This window comes from Sitodiplosis mosellana, unplaced genomic scaffold (genome assembly GCF_009176505.1).
Source record: "Sitodiplosis mosellana isolate CC-2019 unplaced genomic scaffold, AAFC_SMos_1.0 Smas_scaffold_6197, whole genome shotgun sequence".
In the NCBI taxonomy this organism is placed as follows: Eukaryota; Metazoa; Arthropoda; class Insecta; order Diptera; family Cecidomyiidae; genus Sitodiplosis; species Sitodiplosis mosellana.
Genome location: NW_022601438.1, coordinates 2,185,435 through 2,204,654, shown reverse-complemented (window position 1 = coordinate 2,204,654; position 19,220 = coordinate 2,185,435). Strand labels below are relative to the sequence as shown.

General features: G+C 35.7%; 1 protein-coding gene across 1 annotated transcript; it reads right to left on the bottom strand.

Annotated features, from left to right (window-relative positions):
- Nucleotides 1–1,014: 1,014 nt before the first annotated feature.
- Nucleotides 1,015–18,915, bottom strand: LOC129577612 (sodium-dependent dopamine transporter). Its single transcript, XM_055464995.1, has 11 exons — nucleotides 18,520–18,915; nucleotides 14,547–14,744; nucleotides 14,422–14,439; nucleotides 6,440–6,574; nucleotides 5,174–5,328; nucleotides 4,989–5,098; nucleotides 4,760–4,898; nucleotides 4,440–4,678; nucleotides 4,133–4,370; nucleotides 3,540–4,037; nucleotides 1,015–3,135 (listed from the first exon to the last, which is right to left on the bottom strand). Exons 2-11 carry the CDS (start codon nucleotides 14,701–14,703, stop codon nucleotides 3,022–3,024), a joined length of 1,803 nt encoding a protein of 600 aa, XP_055320970.1. The 5' UTR covers nucleotides 14,704–14,744; nucleotides 18,520–18,915; the 3' UTR covers nucleotides 1,015–3,021.
- Nucleotides 18,916–19,220: the final 305 nt, after the last annotated feature.

The window sequence follows — 19,220 nt, the reverse complement described above, 5'->3', positions numbered from 1 at the left end:
AAAAAGCTACGGACAAATCGAAAGAAATAAAAAAAGGCATCATCATTAAAAATTCCAAATTCATTGATGTCTAATTCACTATCAAGCCTTGAAATCGTACACCCCAACTGTATATGGCATTTCGTATGAAGTCGAACTATTACGAATTTTTCTGCGTGTATAGTAGTAACATTTTGGAATATTCTTTTTTTTTTCTAAATGGTTTGAAAATGTATTTTTTCGACATTCTTCCAAGGGCACACAATCAATGCCTGCAAACTATTGTCTTTTATACCTGTCAAAACGTTTGCAGCGCCGCAGTAGTCGTTTTTGTAATGTAAAATACATTCAAAAAAATTCAATGGAAAAAAATCATAACGAATATTAGTCATTCCTTTTTGTGTGGATCTTCTTCGAATACAGTAACACACTTGAGCATAGCAGCGCCACTATAATCGCAAAACTAACTATGTTGGATGCAGACAAATTGTTGTCGTATTTCCATACTATTGACAGAATGCTGTTACCCATTGCACACAATAAGAATCACATTTTGAAGAATTTTCAAACATTGCAAACAACAGTCATAAATGGTTGCAGAATTTGAAATTTATTCAATTCATTTTTTCGCGATCAAACCAATTCGACACGTTGATATTTGGATTATTGCTAAATTAATAGAGAAAAATAAAATAAATGTATGTAAGGAGTAGGGTTTCTTTCGATTTTTTATTTACATATTGAGACGAGTGCAGTGCTGTTGTGTGGCATTTTTTGCAATGATGATGCAAAATTCAACTTTCTATAGCTGTATTACAGACAAACAAAAAGGAGGTCGTTGTTTTCCTAGCGAACCCAAAACAATCGCGTTACGCTTGAAATTTTTCATCTTATATCTTTGATAACACATTCGATCTGTTATATTCGTTGATCACGGTTTTGCAAGTGTACAAATAAAACCATTTCCATCGATGGACTTTTCTCAAAGAACAACTGGACAATTGGCCGCTAGTAAGATAATGAAAACAAACATCATTTTAAACATATATTTTATTCAATGTTGTTAAAAAGCTAGCAACTAAAACATTGGACATAGCTACATCAAGTATTATCAATTTCAACAAGAACATCAATGCATTGATTCTCTGTGTTCCCCTTCAATATGGCTGAATTGAGGGGGACTCACAATTGTTGATGTTTTAACATAAATGAACTCCGCTGATGTGTCTAACGGCCTGCTATTTCTTGAATGAATTACAAAATATTATCCTCACTTTACGTTGGATAAGCTGAAATTTTAATAACAGTTGAAAATCCCTGATGTTTTTTTTTTTTGTATTTGTCAAACAAAGATACGGAATGCGACTTGCTATATAAATGTGTGTGTTGCTAAAATGAACCGAAATTTTGCTGCCGAATTGTACATATATAATTGCCGCTATGTAAATATTCTGCACAAACAAGTTATTTTGTTGAACCAATATTCTATGATGTTTTACATTTTGCCTAAAATTTTGTCGCCATTTAATTGCAACGTTGAAATCTTAAAGCTTAGGTAGGAGATTTTTGTCTGTGATTAACTTCACTCCAAATGAAAAATTATTCAACTAATTGCGTTTCAGTTTAAACTATTGGAATTCAATGCAGCAATGTAATAGTTTTATGGCTGAAAAAAACTATCACTTTTGTTGCATATTCAGTTGGTTTTTCCATTTCTCCTGTATTTTATTTAGCTTGATATGGATTTGAACCATTTCAGTGGGGTTGTTAACATGTTTGACATTCGTTTGTTGTTGTCGGATTTTCATTTATTGTCGTTGTGCTTAAATCGGTTTTGTTCCACAACAATCACTACTCTATCTATGAACACGAAATTTGGATAAATAAAGAAACATGAATGAAAGAATTGTGTCCTCTCTCCCTCTATTTTATTAAAACACAGGCTCTATCTCTATATATAATTATCTGTTGCTACCCGAGCAGTTCAATTCGAAGTGTCGTTGAGATGTGCGGACCCATGTGGAGATATACGATAGAACAGCTTTTAAGAACATGAGTGGTAATTACGAGCACACAACTCAAGGTTTACGCTTGTGTCGTTCTCTGTTTTCATTTATTCTCACATAGGCCTGCATATCTACATCGCGTTTGAGCTACACGGGCAACTGCATTAATATTGATACTTAGTCCGATGAAACTTATTGTATTCTTTTTCGTACCTCACATGAATATGTACAGAAATTGAATCAACTGAAAACACTTACAATCGTTTTGATTGATGGTATTTCAACAGGGGAATGTTGGTGCGAACATGTTGTCACTTGGCATTCAAGTGATTTTTTTTTTTAATCAAAGAAAAATGGACCTCTCTCAGCAGTTAAAATGTGTGACTAGAATAAAATAAATATGATTTTTTCTTGGCTTAATGTCTAGATTAGATGATCACTTTGTGACATATCAGTTTTGCTTTGTGTCTGATCAATTCAATTAACTCTCCCTTTTCTCTCTGTCTCAACATTTGAGAATTAGTTTTTTTTATCTATTATCTACACAGCATTTCGTTTTGGTAGTATTTTTTTTTCTTTTGTTCACTGTACTTAATTTTCCACATCAATTTTCTCTTTTCAGTATCAACTAATTGTAAAATATGCATAAACTTATCGATTAAATGAATTTTACTTGAACCTGTCGCTATATCGATATTCTTGAGTTTATTTGTGTATTATCGTTAATTTATGACTTATTTATATTTTAATATTTATTCAAATTACATTCAACGTACAGTATTCAAACAATTGCATTCTATTTGGTTGTGTGGGATGCATTTTAATTGGTAATTCGAATAATTATTTGATTACTTGTGGCTTGGATTAATTTGTTGATTTTAAGTTGTTGTTGTTCTTGTGTTCGTGCTAAATATTGCATTTAGATAAATGAATTATGCTCTTAATGCTAAAGCAATGTAAACAGGGGGTGCTTCTGTACAGCTTAAACATAGTAAACGGTGAATCGTGCATAAGGTCGTTCACATTTATTTGGTTCTCACACATCTTCGCCGGCTTTGGCCGATGTTAAACGAATCTGAGCTGGTTCAGTCACAACGCCGTTAACGCTGGGTCGACGATCGCGCCACGGTGTCGTCAATTTGCGAATACGCTAAAATAAATAAAAGGTTTCACAAGTTTAGAATTTTCATTAGTCATTTTCAATTGTGTTGGTGAGAAATAAAAATGGGATTAGCCGAAACCGCTCGTTAACATGTGAATCATTTTTGTGTTTCTGGTGAGAGATACGAAGCAAGTGTCTCGGGCAAAGATGAAGATCTTAGAATGTTCTAAAACATTGCAGAAGACATCCGTCTTCTATCTCTTACCAGAAACACAAAAATGATTCACATGTAAACGAGCGATTTCAACTAATCCCATTTTTATTCGCAAAACACAGCTGTAGTTTTTCTTTGGATAAAGTTTTCACGTTTGAATTATTTATTATCATAAAGAAAAACTTAAACTTTTGCGAAAGTTGAAGAACAAACGTAAAAAAAAAGTTGGGAGGCTCACCTGGCGAAATGTTCCGCGCGTTGTGAGAATTTTGATGATGGCCACCAATGGAATCATCATGACCGATGAACCAGCTATGCACCAGCCCAACATATTTGCCCATTCCGGATAATAATAATTGTCGTATTGCAACGGTTGATGACCAAATAGACCGTACACAATGATGAAGAGCAAGAAAAATGGGGCCACAAATTTCCAGCAAATTCGCCAGTAAATACCTGGATAGAAACCAACCATATCACGTATATCGTCACAGAATCGATTCGTTCCATAGATCCACGAAACGGCTATCGATTCGAATAGCACGGCTATGAGAATTGAGTATCCGGCCGCATAACGATCCAATAATTGAAAGTAATAAAATCCGCCCTGCGTGCAACTGGCTAAACCAACGATAAAATACAACGAAAACAGACCGGCCACGAAGATCTCACGATTCCGTCCAATCTTTGGAAATTCATCACTCAATGCAGTTATTATCGCCTCCGAACCGCCAAACTAAAACACCAAACAGGAATCAATTATATTTTGCCAAGGCACGAATTTGCAATGAATAAGTGTTGAATACGAAATGGAAAAGAATTAAACCATACCGAACTATCCAGTCCCAGCGTTAAGAGCATCATAAAAAATATGAGCGCCCAAAATGTGCTGCCAGGCATTGTCGCGATTGCCGCTGGATAAACAATAAACACTAAACCAGGTCCTTCAGTAGCGACGGCTTGAATACTTTGTCCGGATGAATGCGCCATGTATCCCAACACCGAGAAAATCACAAAGCCAGCGCAGAAGCTTGTCGCTGAGTTGATGAAGCTTGTGAGTAAAGCATCTCTGAAGGACAAACAGAGGCATTTATTGGGTGTTTATTCAAAAACATTCGAAACGCATAATTTGACTTACTTATAGACATTATTATGATATTTATTGTATGAAGCATAAGCTAAGAGAACACCAAAACCGGGACCTAATGAGAAGAACACTTGCGTTGCAGCATCCACCCAAACTTCAGCATTTCGAATGACATCGAAATTTGGTTTCAGATAATATTTGATGCCTTCCATTGCGCCCGGCAATGTAATGCCACGGATCAGCAAAATGAATAAAACCACATATGGGAATAACGCTGTAAACCATACAACCTGCAAACCGTCCAAAAGAAGAAAGACAAAATGAATGTGTGATGATGACATAAAGAGCGCAACGAAAAATATGAGACGAACTTTGCCCGATGTACTGATTCCCTTCCACAATGAAAAGTAACAAATCAAATAGACGGTCAACAAACACAGTGCCATATCCCATTTAATTTCACCCAAATCATGGATCCCTTGGCTTTTGTTCAGCTCGAGAATATATCGACTGGAAAATATGAAACAAATACATTCATCAATTTTTCTCTTTCATTTCTCTAGTTGATTGAATTGAACATGATAGAAAACATTTACTCACTTAAAATATTCGGATGCGGCCGATGAATATTTCACATATTCCGTTGTATTTTGCGATAGTGATGTATTACTGAATGTGCCATTGACAGCGGTGGTGTTTACAATTTCAAACTGTGGAAATAGGAAGAAAATATGATGATTTTTTCATTAAATTCTCACCAAAAATGAAAACATCAACAAACTTACCGGTTTACAGTTTGCCGTATTCCAAATATTACCACATGAAGTCCACGGCAAGTCACTAGTGAAAGATGCGAAGAAAAATCGCAATGACCACGCAATTATTACATTGTAATAGAAATCGACATAGAACGCGATTAATACAACAGCATAACCGATTCCTATACACCAGAAGATTGAAAAATAAAAACCGTTATAATTCACGGCCCATATGTGCGTGTGTGAGTGAGTAATTTTTTGTGCGCATCAAAAACAGCAAACAAAGTGTGTTGAGCACAAAATCGCATTCAAAAAGTCAAAACAACATGTCTTTATGTGTATGCGTATGTATAATGTGTATGCGTATGCATAATGTGTCGAATGTGAAAGGGCCAAAGTCAATTGGAATAATAAAATGCAAAGGAAATTCTCTAAAAGGTCTATTAAGTCAATCAAATCATACTTTGTTGTCACTTTCACTTGTTTCCTCTAATTTTTTTCCCTTTCTTTTACTTAACACTGAAAGTTGTGTCGCATGTACATCAAGCGGAGCATTGATTTGCGATGCCACCAGTGAGCACACACTCTCGTACAACCGTCAATGAAATGGAACAATTGAAATGCGGGAATGAAAATGAAAATGGGGATATAAATTGCGTTGAAAGAATAACGCGCTCAACTGAAGAAACAATCCGTTCAGATGGTTTTAAGCTCTTGCCGATAATAGGATTTGCCTTGATTTCACTTGTACTTAGCAAGCTGATGCTTCTCTTCATCATACACGAGCGATGTCACGACAAATGTACGAGACGAAAAAAGACGCATAAGGAGAAAAAATATGATGGGACAAGTTTGCCTACGGCTTTACTGCTCATATCACAGGCTAATCGCGTCTCTGTAATTTTTTTTTATTTATTATCAATAATTGTTATTGCCACTGACATTTGTGCCATGTTGAGTGCTTTTTCACTTTGGCGCGGACGCACACAATTCATCAACACATTCATTTTTTCATTTTACATGCTGTTGATTTCACTTTTTGCTATGCATATTTTTAACAACAACAAAATATTCTATTTTTTACACAAAAAACTGTCTATAGAAAATCCATGTTTTCCAATCGAAAAGCAAAAATTAACAAGTTCAAACATGACTTTGAATCTGCTACACAATTTAACATCAAATCTCCGATTGCAATTCAGAATGACAGATGATTGAGTGCCAAATTCATGATTTTTTTATTTTTGATTTGCACGCGGGCGCGTGTTTGTGTGTGTCTGACAGACATGTTACCTTTGAAAAGTGGCACTAAACGACCCCAACATGTAATAGCACCTTTCCGATTGTGTTGACCTAATGCCAATTCCATATAAAACAACGGAATCCCACCGACAACCAACATTATACTGTACGGCAGCAAAAAAGCACCTGAAAATATACATAGAATTGATTTTTGAACATATTTCTATTTGATTGAAAATTAGTTCGACGCGTCATATTCTTAATTAAAACGAATTTCACTGATGTAGGTTGAGATGAAATAATTTTGTTAGCAATTTAAATGAAGAAATTAAGCGGAATATTAGGTTAAAAAAAATTTAAATCTCGCAAAAATTAAATAAAATCTCATTCAAAAATGTAAAAAAAATGTCCATGAGAAAATATCATATGAAGCAGCAAGGGTGTATTTGACTCCTGATATAATGGTGTATCCTTTTGCTGCAAACAATTGAAGCTGTCAAAATGAAATCTCTCGCTTCCATCCAGATTATTTGTATTTAGCTTTCAACTTTCAGTCGTCATTCAAACCCGTTTCCCTGTTGCCAGTTGCCACATACACCCTTTCAATGGTTTGGATTATTCCATTAGTATCGGCGCGCATAAATGTCGTGATCGTATGATACGCATGATTTCGCATTACGTGTTTTGGCTCTTTAATCCTCTGGCCGATTTATGTATAAACTATAGTCATTCCAATCCATTTAATGTGATGTATGTACAAAATAAAATGCCGTTTGACATTCATCGGTTTTCAATTGACTTAGTCGATTGAATAAAAAAAGAAAAGTTGCAACAAAAAATGGACAAAAATGGAATGGTTCTCTTTTCGAAAGCATTTATGTTCGGACACGATCGATATTTTCCAAGAAAGAAAAAAAAGAAACAATTTGCTCTCAACCGAGTCAGTCGCACGATTCAATTCACTACAAAAGAACCATAACTGAGAAATATTTCACGGCTATTGATTATGAATAAAAACACCGACTGCGAAAAACACCAACGGCTAAAAGCTTTTCAGTTGACCGGTCGTTTGATGAAAATTGTGTGCACTCGTTTAGCGTTATTGTAACTTCTAATGACAATATTTGGGATAGTTTGCCGCAAAATTTTGATAAATAAATTATCGAAAATTTACGTAAACGCGATTGAATTACATGAAGGGCAATTATATAAAATTTTCATTACTCAAATTCCAAAAATGTCATATGAATTGTTCGGTGACTTTTTTTTGCAAACAAAGACCAAAACATTGAACGATGTGATTTTAATTGAAAAACTTTCGATCGGATGAGGGAAAAGAAACGTGTACGAAGCACTTTGTCAAAAGAATGCCATCATAAAAAGGTTGAACTAATGCATAGTGTTCGTAGAGCTTAAACAACTGAAGTCAGCTTGAATCATTTTAATAACGACGAGCATGCCTTTAGAACAGCCATGCACATGGGCGGAATTAATATGCAAAGACTTCGCTGAAATGTTGCTACTTTCCCGTGATTTTTCTTCCTCTCTCCTTCCCTAATGAAGGCGCATTTTAATTTTATTAGATGCGATATGTTTTTTTGAAGCTCAACTACACGACAATAGCATGGATACGTGAATCGAGTCGACAGTGTGTTCTCTCTCTCTCTCTCTCTCTCTCTCTCTTTCTCTCTATCATTTGTTGTTTCATTAATATTGGCTAACAAAATTATCTGTTGCCTGTGTCGGCTCATTGTATGCGAAGCTACCTAAATGATACGACAACAGACGCCATCTTTTGTCCTGGTTTCCTGTCGACGAGTGTATTGAAATCTATTTTGCGTCCAAAATAACGCTATTTTCCATCTTTGTGCATCAACGACAGTGCAGCGGCATGTATTGATGAGGTGCCTTCACTTTGGTTTCATTACTCACAAATTCCTCATCATGTTCATTTTGCACAACACTAAACAATTTACATTCGAAAAGAGTACTTGAACAGTAGTATTTCCAACCTTGCATCTCATTCAACGTGTATCGCACCATATTCGTAGCTTGCATTTTATTTGATTGGATATAATCTATATACAAATGCTCAAATCTTTTCCGACCACATGCAAATGCATCAAGAACCATTTTGATCCCTTTCCTGGGATGAATTGAATACATAATTTGTGTTGATTAGTTGAAAAAAAGAAAGATATCCAGGCCGATACTCATAGAAATTAAATTAATTTACTTTCGGTTTATTTATTTCTCTGAATCTACCAGCCGAGCGAGCATTTTTGATTGAATGAGATTCGAAAAAGAAAATATTGGATTTAAATTTAAAGTCTGATAATCTGAATGGAGACAGTACAAACCAATTTTGAAACAATCAAAATCCAGTTCTAACATGGATTACACACCAGTGGTAACCAAGGCGCTTCACAATCAAAAGCCCAACGATAATGCTGGATAATCGCTGTACGATTGATTTTGAGGAGAATCATTCGATGGTTTTGATATCGGATGGGCTGGATCAAGGACTTTGTTTTCAATTGCTGATACACCACAGCAATATTTATACGACATTGTAATACATTGGAATTACTTAATATGATCCGCTTATTGGTTGCCAAAGGAATGCACCCATAAAAAAGTGTATCAAATTGAACGTGAAGAAAGAGAAGATGAAAAAAAGAACAGAAGCGGAGAATCGAGAAAAGAAATTTAAACGATGAAAATGCCATGGCTGGTTGATGTGCTGCATTGTGACCACTTAACGAATACGCAAATGCCGTCAGTGACTTCAATTTCATTGAATCATAAATAAATTGGTTGTGTATCTCAATGTAAGATAGATAATTTTATGAAATGACTACATTTTTTCTGAAATGCAATCAAAAAGATTTGGCAGACTATAAAGACGTCGAACGCAATTTTCATAAATTAGAGCAAAGAGAAAGTGAGAGGAAGGATGAAGTCGGAAGGTAGAAAGAGAGAGAGAGTTTCCAAATCGAATCCACCATAATATGGACAAATGTTGTAGCGCCCAAAAAGCCCAACAAAGCTGAACAACAAGAGAATCAGAAAAAATGTGTGGCAAAGTGAATCATAAATCGAATCGTATTATTGTCGTACGCACAATCATACTCACACTAACCAAAATCCATAATCAACTGTTGAGCACGACCAGAATCCCCTTTGACTGCTTTTTTTTTTCTCTTACTTTCACTAGTCCGAAAGCCATTCCCATTCCCATTCTCTATTCCACCGTAACGGTAAGTAATGGAATCATATTTGATATTATAACTTGTTGCTTCATCTACCATCATGATGAGGGTGGCTTGGTTGATGTGCGAACAGAAGGATGTGAAGTGAGGGGAGAAAAAAAAACGGCCAAATGGAAAATGTGCACCAAGACAAATGCGATCGATGTGACAGAAGAACGAGTAGCAGCAACAGTAAAAAGCGTCAACATTTCACAGTCGGTCGGTCGAATACAATAGCTGCCGCACACTTCATACATTACAATGCGACAGACGCGACTTACTCCTTTTACATTAGCCCTAATAGTGGATCTTTTATTTTCCATAATTCCTTTTCTTCCGAACATCAACGTACGCTGCCACTCACTCCATCTCTCTCCCTCCCGCCCGTTCTCGGCACAAATATATAGTATGAGTAATGCAATGTGGATACAATCTACGTTTAAGATATATTGGAAACAATATGCGAACATTCGAAGTCAAGCGACGACAACAACGGAAAAATTGCTTGCAAAAGTTGTATGGGATGAAAGAGATTTGCGTAATCGTCAAATAGAGTGCTCTATTGTTTCTTGCCATTTTGACACATGATTTATTCATTTCTGATTGTTTATCATATCATCCCCTCCAGAAGAACTTGAAATTAAATAATTCAATTTAAAAAGTTACTGCCAATTTCATTAGATTCACATTCTGGAACGTCGTATTACAGCCTCATCAAACTTTTCCAAAAGATTTCATTTGAAGAGCAGGAGGTAAAGCAGAAGAATGGATGGAATGGGGAATTACATATGGTATGATAGATACGATTACCAATTGTTATTTATTCGAAAATCGGCAATCATTCTCTTCTGGCCAACACCAAAGTGTCAACAGGTTGAAATTTCGATTGAAGTACGAGAAAATACGACGTGAAATCACCTCAACCCAAACTGGACTATGATGATGTTGATGACATTGATAACGTACGACAACAAAGCTACCGATATGATTAACCGTCCAGGGTGCAAAAGATTTGGTGGTGCGTACACACAATGGGCCTGCTTAGTACTAAAAAGTCTAAACGTAATTCATTTGTGGAATATCAAAAGGGAAAGCGACCATAATTTACTCGCATCCCAAGAGAAACGGCCAATATGTTTATACGCTGTCTATCCGCCGAAAATACACTACAATATATATAACTGCTTAAAACATGTGTGCCATAATAGCGACATAAAATTCGCACCAAACTACTACTGCCATAACAATTATTTACAGCTAATCGGCCGTACATCTTGGAATTATTAACCCTTTGACGACCTTTGGGACACATATGTCCCAATTTGTTTTTCGTCAATATTTTCCACATTTTTAGACCGATTTCGATAAAATTGGTTTTTTTTTGAAAGAGAATGAATGTAGCTACCAGAATGTACCATAATATTGGATATTTTACATCACTGTGCTCAAATAGAACACTTCAAAGTCGAAAAATCTTAACTTTTTTTTCAAATTCCGCCAAACCCTATATAATTTGAAGGGTACAACTTTTAAAGCTGAAAATTGGAAATGTTGTACGGAGTGTCTGTTACTTTCTAAGGATAATCGCCTTTTCTACAAAAAATTTTGTTTCAAATTTTTATTGCTTTTGGCGTGATGGGACATATGTGTCCCATTGGTCGGTAAAGGTAAATAATTACCACTGATTTCCCTGTATTTCAACCACTTTTCGCGAATTTTGAAACACACAAATTTACAAAAAGATCGTTAAATTCGTGATTAAATGGGCACAACAAAGCATGATTCAAACCATTTTTTGGTTTAAAACGATTCTATAAATTTTAAAAATGGAAAAGATTTTACACGTAGTTCTTATGGGAGACATGTTTTTTTCATAGAAAAATAAAGGTAAATAGTTACCTTTACCGACCAATGGGACACATATGTCCCATCATTTTTTTCATATTTGCAATTAAAAAAATTAATTTTCGATAACACTTTTGTTAATATTTTTGGGGTCGCTGAGCACGAATCTGCAATCAGAATTGCAAAATTCCCAGCCGTTCAGTTTTGGTCGTCAAAGGGTTAATCGATTTGAACATCGACAACTAAATGAATGCCTTGGAATTAAAACAATGACTTTGTGTTTGAATGATTGAGTGCATGGTTCATCAATCCATTCTTCATAATGAACCACTTCCTAATTACAAATGCCTAATAGCGACTTAATTTTTGGTCATTATACCTTGATTCGACTTCATTTTTCTTTTTTCATTTGTAGAAGAAAAAAACCTGAACGCACGTGTCACAGTCCGAGCCACTACATAAAATTTCACATAAGATTCTTCTAAAAGATTATGTAGAAACATTCAACATGAAAAGCCACGATAAGAAACAATTCAAGTGAACACTGGGACGATTACGGACGATTGGTGACCTGAGCAGCTTTACTTAACGATGCGAAGCAAAAAAAGGAATTTCACGTAATCCTTTCATCATATTGCATGGCAATCGTATTGTTCAAGATTTGCGACTGCACGATAATGTGCACACCATATATTCTAGAATGTGAATCTGTTTTGAATGTGCTTCTCTTGTGTGTCATTCGAAACCACTGCAGATCGTGCTGATTGAATGTGAGGGTATACCGAAAGCATCATAATAGCCCAAAACATAACTGGACAGAGAGAAGAAGAAAAAAACCCAATCACACATATGAATGGACGTTCAAAGTGTTCGTCTCAACGAAGGGAAATGTAAGTGCAAACTTGTTTTTGACAAGTCATTCAAAGATCAAAACGATACTCAAACAAAACTCGGACTGCGTTTCTTGCTGTTGTTCGACTCCCATTCTCTTTATTATTATTGTCACACAGCGCATGAGTTCGATTGGGTATTACATGGATGAGAATTTGATAGCCTCAACGATTCAATTGTCACAAGAGTTGGTGAGTCGTGTGAAAAATGGATAAATCAAGTGAGCTTTGGCACATGAAAAACCATTTTCACTTGCGAAAAGAACAATCATTTTGAATTAAATATCATTTCCGTTGACTATTCCTCTTCATGTAATTGAATTTGTTGTGCTTTCCATCTTCGGATCCCCTTATGCAAAAAAAAAAAACGAAGAGCATCGTACGCGCCGAATTCAAACGAGCAAACAAAAGCAAAAGCAATGATGTCTTTTTGTCATCTCTTTGAGGCGAACGAAGAAACCATCGTTTGTGATGTCTTTGATCATCGTTTCATTTGTCTAACAAAAGAACCAACTAGTAATTTTCTATGACTGTGTCGTTGTGATGCGTGAGCTGTTTAAATTGAAACGGAAATCAGCAGTTATCTCTCAAGATGTCGGTGGATCATTTCAAATTCAGTGTGGACTTTATCCGTGCGCGTTGGCCACGCCGGAGAAAAAAAATTGCGCCCAACAAATTTGCGCTTCATTTTCCACGCACATCCATTTTTCATTTAATGAAAATGCAAAATTTCCGATTTAATGCTTTCGAAATGTGTCATATCGGAGATTCTAATTAGATTTTACTTTGACAAAGACCAAATAATTGATTTTCCAAATAACTCTTGCATTAGAGTGGCATTTTTGGTCTCTCTCTCTCTCTCTCCATCTTCCCTCCCTTTCTGTGTATATGTGTCTCAATTTCGATTTTTGGTAACAACACATACACACAGAAAATTTGAAATCAATTACACAATGTCTCTCTTTCTCACTATTGCAATAGAAAAGAGGTCGATGCTATATGAAAATGTATGTGCTTTGTTTTGTTGTGTCAAAGCGCAACAAAGATAATGGCAACGCAAATGCCACCTTTTTGTTTCTTCACACTCTCTGTTTGGCTTTGATTCAATATGTGTGCGCCCTAAAAACCATCCTCATCTTCTTCGTCGTTGTTGTCGTCGTCGTCGTCGACATCGCCTTTCAAAATTTACGATCGTTTAACACATTCGCCTGCTCGTATACTCGCCCTTACCCCTCCCAAAAGAATGTTACCGTTCTGATTTCAGGGTATAATGCACTGAATTCAATCATCGATAATGACAGTGACTTGATATCGAGCATACATATGTTGCTCTGTTGGTGTGTATTGTGGGCACGGAGAAGGCAAAAAATATTGAAATTTAATGCAATTAACTTATCATAATTTACAATCTTCACTAAAAATAGCGGGCGCACTGGCTGTGTGTGTGTGTGTGTGTGTGTGTGTGTGTCTTTGAGTGTGTCTCTTCAGACAGAAGACGTAACCGTTGGTATCGTTTGGTCCGAAAGGTGGGTGTCTATTGGCTTGGCTCAAAATATGGCAGTCATCATTATTATTATTCCCTTTGAAGTTGCGAACTGTCGACAATGATTCGAAATATGAAACCAGCAATTGAGAAAAATGCGACGAACGAACGAGAAAAATGTTCACAACATCTCGTGAACTTTAAACCAATTTCCCACGTCGATGACATTTTCATCGACTTTTTCGTTCACACTTTCTTTTCGTGCGATTATTAAATTTTCGACAATGATTTCTCATGCATTTTCATTTGTTCTAAATCTTTAAACTCTGATAGATAGTCGCAAACGGGTGGGAAAATTCAATTTTGATCTCCGCCCCTCTCTATCCTCAAAAGAAAAAGACGAACGGATCTGCGAACGTTTCAAAGTAAATCGAAATGAACAATAGACAAAACACATGCAAAACCTGTACGTTATAAAAATAGATATATATGTATGTGGATAAAATAATCGAAAAAATTTGATTTGAATACAATAGATCGTGTCATCTCATAGTCAATACTCACCTCCGCCATTTTTGTAACCTACATTGAAATATTGGGATAAAAACGTATAATTTAGCTCTGAATAAACAAAAAAAATAGTGTATTTGTGTTGATTTAAACAAAAAAAAAAATGTTCATCAAATTACATAGGTATGGAAATCGCCAGACGTTTGCCAAGTCAACTGCAAATCCGATAACCGACAAAAGAAAATCAACTTTCCCCGACCATGTTTCCCGTTGCTCCGGATCGGTTAGCTCGATTTGTGGTGTTCGCGTTTTCACTACTTGACCGATAGATGACATCGCCGCTAAGGCGATGCCTTCGCCACTTTTATCACAGCACTCTGAATACGCATTAAAAAAAACGAAACATTTGGAATTAAATTCAAAATTACAAGAGTTGAAAAATAGTTTAAATTCGATAGATAAATAGAATAATTGAAGCAAAGCAACAAGTTTGGTTTCTCGATCGATAGTGAAAATGATGCGATATCGTTTGAATTGAACGATGTGTCGGAAGGTGTAAAATGAATAAGCCGTTTGATGCTAATGACCAATTCAGCTTATGATTAGCAGCCCTGTATTCCTTCAACCTGTTGCCGTATGTTCATATTTTTTTTTCTGCGCCCTTGGAATATTGGTCATGCTCACCGTGGAAAATTGTGTGCACTCTCGAACGGTATAAATGATTATGAATTACATGCTTCAATGTTTGTGCTTCTATCGATTGGAATAATTCAACGCCCTGTCTCTCTTCGCTTTGCCCAAATAATATTTATTCCGAAAATCAATGTGGATTTTTAGAGATTTTCATATATGGAGCGCAAGAGGGAAACAAAATTGACATAGATGTATGTAACAGCAATTGGCATTCACAACATTCATGTGCTTCATCTTCATTGTCTCATTCGCACGGTATCAAGTAAATGGTCTGCAAATGATATTGATATGACATTAAGTGTATTGGTTAAAATTCGGTCAATTAATTGTTTCACGTCATCCACCGCAACACAAACTGAATGCTTTTCATACACGATTTATATATCGACGATTCACCCGTCCAATGGCATTCAATCGGTCCACCTGTGCATCCACATATTCATACATACACACCGCATATATCGCATTCGTGGATGTGGATGTGGATATGAGAGACTACATAAATGCTCGATGTCTATGCATTGTGTGTCAGTTTTCAAATGAATTTTAACAAGTTCTGAGACACTGTCGATTTCAATGTGAAAATTTTTCATGTCACAAACATTATACTCATTATTTAAATTGGTTTCCCTAAACTCTGTCTCTCGGTCTCTTTGTCTATTTTCGCATGCACACACACACACGCACATTCTCTACATCAATTTCCCTCGCTGTGTCGACAATGTTTCTCCCAGTTTGGTAGTAGTCTCTGCTCGCTTTTGTCCGTAAGAGAAGGCCAAAGCACTGAGAATAAGCTAATAATCAATGACATTTGGCTTTCAATTGATACGTTATTATAGTCCGGCCAACGAGAATATGCATGAACAAAACATTTATACCATCCATTCGATTCCAATCCGATCATCTACTATTCAAATGCCATTCATCAATACGGTGTGCTTTTTTAGACACATAATATCGACACCAAAATGTAATCTGGTTTCGAGAGTGATTTCAAAATAGATTGTTAAACTCTTCAATCAACATTCTCAATTGAAATCTAACCATTTGTCGCTATTCACACTCATATCAACCCGTAAGCAAAGTTTCAAATGCATGGATGGACAGCTCGATGTCAATGTTTTGTTTCTTTACATTATTTTTGTTGAACCCTTCAAAAACTAGTAGACAATGAACGAGGAAAAGTTTTTCATTTTCCATCCGAAGTGTTTCTTCTGTTCTGTTCTGGCAGTGCGGCAACAGCAGCGGCGGCGGTGGCGGCCAATTCTCATTATACAAAAACGAATTGTCAAAGAAAACGGAAATTGTCTTACAATCGAAATGACATAATAATAGCGAATGAGAACAATGAAAATTGCATGAGTGTAATGAGACAAATGGATTATAATTCCTGCCGCTGTTTGATGAATCGCACTGAGAGCAATGCCTACAACAACGTGCGCATACATACACACATTAGGCCCTAAATCAGATTCGATGCAACACGATAATATGAACGACAGCGACTAAGTAAGTGACTGAGTGAGAACGAATCAGCTCATTTATTATGTTGTAATTTCGTTCACTGAACACAACTAATTACCCGGAAGCCAAAATTGTGGCAATTAATTATTTTCGGCGCAATACGCATGCAATGCGAAAAAAGAACGAAAACAAAGTAGTAGCAGAGCAACAGATTGTCCCGGTTCATTATTTGCTAAATCACTTAATAGAATCTTTTTGAATTCACCTTCTCTTGATCTCGTCATTTAAGTGTACTGATTGAGACGATTTAGATGGTGATTAGCATCGCATTTTGCGAGCGATAAATGTTCCAAACATTGATTAATCACGCACGAAGATTTTAACATGAAATATGCACACATATTCATTTGATCACACAATGATTTCTATCACGGCCAGAACATCCATTCGGTTGCACGCCAGATCCAAAACTGAAATGAAAATTTCAGTATGGTTACACAAAATTTCTGCGCATATTGCTGGGCTGCTTGCTTTCTGTTCGCCAAACCGTTTGTTGTTATCGAATGCAAAATTCATTCGACGGATTTTTCTAAGATCAAACCTCTCATATTGACACCGACACATTTCATACGGCCACTTCAAGCGGATTTCATTTTTAATAAGCCTAATTTAAATGCTCATATTAAATGTTATGCTTTGTACGCACTCATTTAGGGGGACACATAGAATTTGTGCAGTTTAAGATAACAAAAAAATTAGTTGAAGAATGCTTTCGATGTCACTCTGGGCTAGAATTCTAAGTCATTCCAATAAAATCGTTTGGAATTATTTTTTTCGTACATAAGACCATATTGGAGTAAAAGAGAGAGATTCCACTATTTTTCAGCGTGCCACCGAAATTATCCCGATAACTCAAGGAAGAGTGGATTGTGTGAGAAATAATTTTGCAACTCTTTTGTTAAGTGATTTTATGCATTTTGAATTGAAATGAAATATTCATCAAAACCGAAGTCAGAAAATTATAGACGTCATTTTAATTTGAACTATCCACTCGAGCGCAAAAAAAATGGAATGAAACGTTAATTTCGAATGCTCGACCAAAATATATTTCGATGAAATTCAATCGCGTTTATAATTTGAAAAGATATTTATTGCATTCAACAGATAGAATTTTTACCGTGGAATCTTGCGTCCCAGGAAATCAATAGATTATCTGCGGTTTTTTTTTTTTTGCTTTGAATCCATTTCAATATTTATTAAATTGCCACTCGAATGAATTTGACCTCAAATTCCGACTTCTTTTCAAATTGATTTGATTTATTTTTACTTTTCCACACGACCATGTCGTGTAAGAAAAGTATTGCGATCGCCCCGGATTTTTCGATCCATTAAAAATCAGTTTTTTTTTTTTCGATTTTTGAACGCCGAAAATCGCGAAATCTAGCGTTGTTCTAGGGTCGTAGGGTAGATGCGTAGTACACTATACGCTGTACGCCAAAAAAACATGGTAAAAATGTTACTATGTCACAATGTATAGAAAACAGAGTATTGAAATCGCTCTGATTAAAATATGATTCTTTCCTAATTTCAATGCATAGAATTGGATTTAATTGAAAATTATATGTTTGGGAGTGTAGAAAAGTTAACCTTACGAATGTAAGGCATCTTGTTTTTGTTCTAAAACTTTATTTGAAAATTTAGTCCAATTGTTTTCATTTCGATCAACGAAATACAAATGATTCAAAACAAAATAGCTTCATGTTTTCAACTACGTTCCACATGAAGCAATAAATTCGTTGTCATCATTATAAATTTGCAAATAATATTTTTCTGATAGAAATGTGGAAATTTTATTGGTTCAATTTTCTCATCTGCCGATCGATTAGGCACATTATTTCTATCCAGCGAATTATTTTCTTAGTTTTTGGTTTAAAATCAAGAAGAACTAAAAATATATTATTTTCAATAGTTGAACCAGAGAAATGGTCAAATTACCTGAAATTCTATATTGAATGGTTTGTCCAAGATCTCATTTTTTCATACGTCTCAAGTGTGGTGGTCTTGATATCATCACTACTGAATCCGAATAAAACAAAACTTGCTACTTTGTATGTTTGCTTTTTTTTATCGCGAAAATTCTGTCCACATTTTATCAAAGCCAATGTAAATTTTGAAGAAGAAAAAAAAAAATGAAAAATTAAAACGGCTGAGTGATGTTGTTTGTTTTTGCAAAGAAAAATAAAATAACTCAGTTTTGTTAGCACTGAAACACTCCGGAAACGTTATGAAGAATGAATGTAATTTGAGATATCAAAACGGTATGTTCAAATTTGCTTGAGGGAAAAAAGTGGAACACAAGTGAAATCGAAAAGTGTTGTCAGCCAACTGATCGTTTCACAATGGCAACAACATCCTTTTATACAGCCGTGTCGGGCTGAACGTGCGTCAACCGAGCTTCAATTGGTTCAATCTACAACTGCCCTTTTTCTTCTCTGTCTCCCTCTCTCGCATTGCCATTTCGTGTTGTGCGTTACATTTGTACGCAGATTCATGCTCTTCGTCCTCATCATAGCCACCATCGCTTCCATGTGCTGGAATGGGGCTTTCGCTGTCACATCAACATTCAATCTTCCTCTAAGACGAAATTGATTTAAATAATTGCCATTTTTTTTTTGCGTTGAAACTAATTACATTGC

Excerpts from the sequence above, each read along its gene's own strand:
- LOC129577612 (XM_055464995.1), bottom strand. The coding sequence starts at position 14,703 with ATGTCATCTATCGGTCAAGTAGTGAAAACGCGAACACCACAAATCGAG. Across the intron at positions 4,371-4,439 it reads TATCATAATAATGTCTATAA|AGATGCTTTACTCACAAGCT; the intron begins GTAAGTCAAATT and ends TTTGTCCTTCAG. Across the intron at positions 3,136-3,539 it reads CGCGCGGAACATTTCGCCAG|CGTATTCGCAAATTGACGAC; the intron begins GTGAGCCTCCCA and ends TATTTATTTTAG.